At 36.1% G+C, this 7,554-nt stretch overlaps 1 protein-coding gene across 11 annotated transcripts in view; it reads left to right on the forward strand.

Moving 5' to 3' along the window:
* LOC128191775 (kin of IRRE-like protein 1) overlaps positions 1 to 5,686 on the forward strand; it is a 42,972-nt gene extending 37,286 nt beyond the window's left edge. For 10 of the 11 annotated variants that reach the window (XM_052864059.1, XM_052864068.1, XM_052864063.1 and 7 more), the window contains 7 exons: positions 627 to 887; positions 1,420 to 1,716; positions 2,035 to 2,145; positions 2,226 to 2,267; positions 2,418 to 2,584; positions 2,756 to 2,886; positions 3,530 to 5,686. In XM_052864059.1, coding sequence (XP_052720019.1) covers positions 627 to 887; positions 1,420 to 1,716; positions 2,035 to 2,145; positions 2,226 to 2,267; positions 2,418 to 2,584; positions 2,756 to 2,886; positions 3,530 to 3,677 — 1,157 coding nt within the window. In that variant the 3' untranslated portion in view covers positions 3,678 to 5,686. The remainder of the gene's footprint in view (positions 1 to 626; positions 888 to 1,419; positions 1,717 to 2,034; positions 2,146 to 2,225; positions 2,268 to 2,417; positions 2,585 to 2,755; positions 2,887 to 3,529) is intronic. The other variant, XM_052864070.1, reaches the window with a different exon arrangement.
* The last annotated feature ends 1,868 nt before the right edge of the window (positions 5,687 to 7,554 follow it).

Here is a 7,554-nt window from a genome sequence, read left to right on the forward strand (position 1 = left end):
TATTTTACGAGTCCCTTATCAATGCTTTCTATTTTGATCTGTCATAAGATATTTGCTGTGTTTTGGATGCATTGTAATGGAGGCTTTGTTTTTTGTGTTTTGAAACATGCTGACCATAGCCAATGAATTACTTCACAGCTATTATTCTGTCAGCCCATGCTGTGCCTGATGTTGTCATTTATGTACAACAAGCAATTACATGGCACTAAAAATGGACCCAACTTCCTCTCCATAGTTAGTTTTGTTGTTCCTGAAATGATGCATACAAAATGCTAATTAGTTTTGATGGAGATAAGGATTGGTGCAGGCCTATCAACCGATTGACAAGACCATAAAGGCTTGGAAACTCAGCAGTTGGGCTGCCCAAGGAGTGTTAACTTTTTATGACACTTCCAATGCATTCTCGGAACTTGAAACAATCACCAAGATTAAAGCAACCAGTTACTTTAAGTCAATAACATTTTTTAGACTAATTTGAAGTGTATTTATAAATCTCCTGCATTCAAGGGAGTTATTTTATGGAGACGTTAATCCCTTTGTCTTTTGTTGTAAATCTTCCCACTCAGTGAATTGATTAAGCAGTTGATTTTGAATACTTGTACTAACATTATTTTTATCTCCTACAGATGAACCAAAGTTTATCGGGGTCAACCAGTACATTCCTGTTGACCTGAATAAATCTGTGACCTTGACCTGTAATGCAACTGGTAACCCCCAACCTCAGATCCGCTGGCGGAGGTCTGACAGCCAGGCCCCCCTCAGTGAGACCACGACCCTCACCCTCTCTAGGATCGGCAAGGAAGACCTTGGCATGTATATCTGTGAGGCCAGCGCTCTGTATGGGGCTTTCACTACCAAGAAACTTGATGTCTATCTTCTTCTCAAAGGTACGCCCAGCTTAATGGAATATGTCAATTGATTTTACTCCCTCTCACCAGGAGATTACATTGTTGCTTTTTAACCTTGCTGAATTACAACAAACAAAAACATCTCAAAACCTTTCTTCCTCTATTTTTTAAACACTAATTAACAAAAAAAAATGAAAGAATGGGAGCCTTCTTGTTACTATTTCTGGTTTGTTTCATGTGATAATAAGCTATTGTAATTGAGTTACTTATCAATCAAGACAATTATAATTTTCAGATGTAAAGGAAAGTTTTTTTTTTTCAAAGATGTTTGAAGAGATATTAATAACAAAACACAGTTGGAACATAACATGAAACCTTAATCTTTAAAAATAATAACTTTGCCCATCAGAATATTTTTTGTTTAGAACTTGAATAACTTTTTTTGTATCGATGCTCACTGTATGTTTACTCTTCCTTGATCATTTTGGTAAAAAAAATCACTCATATCACACAGCTGTGATTGAAATATCCTAAATCCCCACATCACACTGATTAAAATTGATTATTTTAGGTCCCCCTGAAATTAAAAGTAAGCTCAAACAGTTTGCTGAGCCGGACCTTGATGGGAAGGTCTCCTGTCTAGTCCGCTCTGTTCCTTACCCCGACCAAATTCTGTGGATCCGGAACAAGAAGATCATTGACTACGCCCAGTCCGGGCGATACTCCATCACCCAGACACAGATGGCGGACGGGGTGGAGAATATCCTCCACATATCTCACCTGACCCCAAGCGACTTTGGGGAGTACATCTGCACCGTGTTTAATGGCTACGGGAATGACACAAAGACCATTGTGCTAGCAGAGACAGGTCAGTTTCACCAAACCCAGATACAAGTTATAGTCACATAGAAATATTGCTCTTTAGTGAAAGTGCAAAGTTCTTTTTCTGTTTACAAAATATATGTATGTTTCTTTATTTGATAAACATTGCAAAAAGCACATTAAAACATTGCTTATAGATTAAAGTACAAAGTTCTTGTTCTGTTTTTTATATACCGGTATGTGTATTCTCTTGCTTTAGAAACAGAAAAACAAGTTTGATTGTCTGTAGATAAGCAGGAAAGTATGACTATAGATGGTCAGGTCTCCCAGTACTCAGTTAATGGACCTATTTTCTTTATTACAGAGAGCCTCCATCTGAGTTACATCATCGGTGCAGTCTGTGGTGGTGTGGCCGTCCTTCTGTTTATCGCCGGAGCCTGCATTCTGTATCACCGATTTAAATCCTCTGACAATGGTATAAACACTTGTCTGTTTGCAGCAGAAATGCTCCTCTTTTCTGTTTAATTTGCTGAGATTTGTTCCTGTAAATTTTAGGTGAAAACAAAGATATCATTAAGGAAGGTGTTGAAACCGATAGTAAGCATGCATCATCACTCTCCTCACTGTTACACAATCTCTGGGTGCAGGCTTAGTTTCCTCTCTTTCATGTTCACCGGGTTTTAACTGTGCAGATTCTCACACTTGATAGTATTCCTTTAAATAGACTTCATTTATTTGTGATTTCAGAATCTTATGCAGAAACCGACAGCCACACAGAATTCAAGAAACGAGAAAAGTCAGATTCGCCGTCAGATTTCACAAAATCCACGTTAATGGATGAATGGAGACAGAATCTAAACTATCACTGCCCCACAGAATTTGATGAAATAAACAACATCAATAATGTTTATAATGTAAGTTTTTCAAATATAATCCACTCAACTGAAGAGAGATAACTCTAACACACCTTTAAGTAATGCTCTCTACGGTTACACATTTTACTTCATTCATTGAACTGAAGAAAGATAACTCTTACATACCCTAGTACATGCTTAGTTGTTCACTTTAACTCTCTTTAATTATAGGACCCCAGACTAAACACCAGTGGGTATGGTACGTTGAAGTCGGACAATATCATCAATGGGTATGAGAATCACAACGGGCACCTGTTCAGTGACTATACCCACCGCAGTGATGAGTCATTCCCTGTGGAAAAGTGAGTGACACAAAAACACAGTTATTTTTTGTTAATGAGTACTTTTGGAGAGTTTTGTAAATTCTTTAATTTACTCAGGTTATTAATTCTGTGATTTGACTGTTTTGCATAAGATCGCCAGAGTATAAAATCGCGAACGCCGAATCATTTTGATAATTCCAAAAGATAAAAGTGAGATTTTAAAATCAGCGAGATGTGCTTCACGCGATTTTACGCGGATGTTAATTCCTTGCGTTAATGAGGAATTTACAGTATTATGTGTGCCAAAATATTTCTTCAAAATTCTTATTATAAAATTAAGTTAATCTAAAATTATAATGTTGGACTTAAAATATTATCTTATTGGCATAAAATTGGAATTAGAATTAGTATTAGAATTAGAATACATGTACACATCTATTCAAATGCAACTGTGATTTTTTTACTAGAGGCCCTGAGAGAAATCTAAATTGTTGAATTTATACATGGACAAGTTTTTACATTGATTGTAGATTCAAATATTAATTAACAATTAATTTAATTTTTTTTTTAAATTACTGTAGGATTTCTTCCCAAAAATCCAGACTACATTATATATGTTCTTGTAACCTCATACTGTTTATCATAAATAGACATTAAAACATCTGACTGCATTGTTTTTTAGTATGAATGGCTACAACACCACAAACTATGGAACCAGTACGTTTCGAAGTGGATCTCGGACGGACTTCATGAAGCCTGATTACAGTGGCGACCCCTACCGGCTACCACCAGCCAATCTGTCAACCACACAGCTTGCCACAAATGTATGAGAGCGGTAACACCGCAGATAATACCTTATCATCTGTCATACACCACAGCTCATAGATATCCAGGATGGCTGGTCCATTAGTATACATACAATGCAAGTACTTCATCTGCTTTCCATTTACGTGCCGAAGATGAAGAAATGACTTCTACTGTGTAGATGTGAAAGTGCGTGAGAAATCTTGACTCATTAGATGCTCTGGTTATAGTGATGTTGGGAAGAAATAATTTCCAAATGAACTGGATGAAATCCTTAACTCTGACCATAAAAAAGTCAAGGGGTTATTGACAAGAAACAGACTTGTAAATTGCCTGTTGCTTTGTGTGTGTGATATTTGATGGTGTGTGTTGTAGGCTGTACATTATAAATGCAGTCTCTGATACATAGGAAGATCAACGGTTCAGTCAGAAGCATGCTGTCTGCAGTCTCCGATACACTGAGAGATCAACGGTTCAGTCAGAAGCATGCTGTCTGCAGTCACTGTTACGCAGAGAGATCAACGGTTCAGTCAGAAGCATGCTGTCTTGGTCATGTTTTGTTATTCTATTGTTTTCAGAAAGAAAAAAAACACTTTAGTGCTATCTCATGTCCTTATGTGTGTTTTTATTTTGCAGATGCTCTAATTCAGTAGAAAGTTTACATCTATTTTTGCCAAGCAAATTCATTTGATTTGAATCAAAAGTTGATTTTTTTGTCATAGGAAATCCAGGTGCTTTGTGGCCTGTTGTATTTGATCTCTGATCTGCCAAGAACCAATAGTCAGACAGCACAGACATTGGTTGTAGAACTTGTAAAACATTCCAGTTATTTTACAGTTTAGTGCCCTTTTTAGGTGGAATTATTTTAATTTGTATCCCATCTTCATCTTGTATTCAGATCAGCTATATGTGTGATATGCATGAACTCTTGTTTTAATATTATGTTGAAACAAACTGCTGAACTCCATAGAGATATAGGATCACAGTTCACAGGACACAGGCATTGCTCACATCAACACAAAATGGTGACAAGACCACACAAAAACTGACCACATTGTCATAAACAGCGGCCATACTATCTTACACACAGAAAGAATTACATCACAAATATAGGCTCATCATCATGCACACAAATTGTGGCTATATCAACTAAGAATCTACGCATAAGGTATATATAGTTATTTTAAAATATTGTTAATGAACAGAGTTTGGTCCCAAAACAAGGGTGAACTCTAAACACGCACATCCCTACCAATATCGTGACACACGCAGATATTACCACTCACGTCACCTAACTTTACATGATGCCATATGTCACACTTCTTTCACCATATGTCACTACACACACATTGTGAAGTTGATCCTGTCATAGTGTGTTCTAATTTGATGCTTGATCAGTGTTTTACATGTACTCTATGCATATATAAATGTACCAACCCTGAATGGACACAAAATCACCGGTGATTATACCACAAGTGGTGAGAGGAATTCAGAAACAACTCACAATTCTAGTCAAACTACTCACTGATAACAAGGAAACATTCTACCTAGATGTATGTACTTTCAGTTGTAAAAAATTTAGAAAACATTTCTTGAATGCATGAAAAATTTTTTCTCTGTTTAGTCAATGGCGGTGTGCAATTCTCGTTACTTTCTGTTTTGTGAATGGTATTACTAACCGTGTTCATGGAGTTGAGTTCAGTCCCATTTGTTTTTATTTTATTTGTTTAAATGTGTTATAGTCATTTGAAGAGAGAGAGAGAGAGAGAGAGAGAGAGAGAGAGAGAGAGAGAGAGAGAGAGAGAGAGAGAGAGAGAGAGAGAGGAATTAAAAGGTCACAAATTTTTACTGTCTTTTTTATTACCTTTTTGAAGAACAAAAGAGATGTCCATATTCATGTATGTAGGCGTATTTAAATCAATGATCTATTTAATTAACTATGTTTCATTCTCACTTGTCTAGAATGTTTGAGATCACAAAATCAAATGATATATAAACAAGATTGAGAAGAAATAAAATCTTGTCTAAAGAATAATTGTACGCTTCCTCTGTAATTTTTCTACCCCCGCTCCGAAGGAGAAGGGGGTATACTGTTTACCCTTGTGTGTTGTCTGTCCTTCTGTCTGTCTGTAACAAAAATTTCTGTTGCATTTTTCTCAGCAACTATTAATTGCAGATGCTTTCATCAAAGATTTCTCAGCAACTATTTATCGCAGATGCTTGAAATTTTAACACAATATTTGTTTAGGCATGCCACATTGTGGGATATAATTTTGAACCAATCAGATGCCAACTCTCTGTTGAATGTCGACTTTGATTATTTTGCATATTCACATCAGAGCAGGGGTATCACTAGTGAGCATTGGCTCACAGATATCTTGTTATTATTCCTGTCCTGGCAAAGAACTAATGGTAGTAACAATAAAATAAATAAAATAAGAGGCATAGGGTTCATATTACATAAACAACAATAACCACAACTCTTTTTATCTTATTATTCCAAACTTGGAATCATGATCTAAATGAACTTGAATCTACATTACCTGAGGCAGCATCACCATAAATATATTTTAATCATTATAAATGGTCTCACTTTGAAAAGGATTTTTTTAGCTCACCTTAGCTGAAAGCTCAAGCTTTTCTGATCACATTATGTCTGTTGTCCATCTGTCTGTAAACTTTTCATGTTTATTTTAACATCTCCAGAACCACTTGGCAAATTTCAACCAAACTTGGCACAAAGCACCCTTAGGCATAAGGGATTTAAAATTGTGAAAATTCTAGGCCACACCCTTTTTCAAAGGGAGACAAATAGGAATTATTGAAAACTTTTGGGAAATTATCAAGAATCTTCTTTATAACAACCATTTGGCCAGGAAAACTGAAAGTTGTGTGAAAGCATTCTCGGGTAGGGTAAATTCAATGTTGTGAAAATCATGACCCCTGGGGTTAGGATGGGACCAAAATGGAGGGTCAAACTTTTACATTGGAATATATTAGGTAAATCTTTAAAAGTCTTCCTCTCAGAAACTATTCGACCAGGAAAGCTGAAATTTATATGGAAGCATCCTTAGGTAGTGTAAATTCAAAATGTGAAAAACATTTCCCTCAGGGGGTAGGGTGGGGACCACAATGGGGGATTGAATTTTTACATAGGAACGCATGTATATAGAGAATTTTTTTTCTCAGAACCTTATTCACCAGAAAAGCTGAAACTTGTGTGGAAGCACACTAAGGTAGGGTAGATTCAAAGTTTGTTCAAATCACGATCACCAGGGGTAGGATGGAGTCACAACATGGAGGGGGGGGGGGGGGGAAAATTACATAGGAATAAATATTGTTAAATCTTTTTAAAAAACACTTGCCCAGAAAAGCTGCAAATTTAATGAAAGCAAACTCTGATTCAAATTCGTTCAAATCAATATTTTGGGGAGTAGGGTGGGGCCATTTGGGGATCCAGTTTTACATAGGAAAACATTTTAATTTTCACAAACTGAATTATTATAATATATGATTTTACTGATATGCAAGTATTTTCACATATTGCTGATTCTTTAATTGTCTAGACTTTGGCCCCTGGACGATTCTTGGGCCTCACAAGGGGTTCAGAGTTTTGTGTAGGTTTATATTTCATATTTTAACAAATGTTTAGGATCTTTCTGAGAACTGCAATGCTGAACATGTGATATGACCACTAAATCATCAAAAGGGACTTGATATCATTTTCAACAGAAAAATATTTAAAAGGGAAAATGGATTTTATTTTATACAGTACCTACATGTATTGTACTACATAGTCCAGATAATTTGTATTATGACTCCATTAAGCTGTTTTTATCATGCCTATTGTTCCTCTGATGAGCGATGTGGCCCATTGCCCTCGTTTTATTTATTCCCATGTTA

This window comes from Crassostrea angulata, chromosome 7, assembly GCF_025612915.1.
Source record: "Crassostrea angulata isolate pt1a10 chromosome 7, ASM2561291v2, whole genome shotgun sequence".
NCBI lineage: Eukaryota > Metazoa > Mollusca > Bivalvia > Ostreida > Ostreidae > Magallana > Magallana angulata.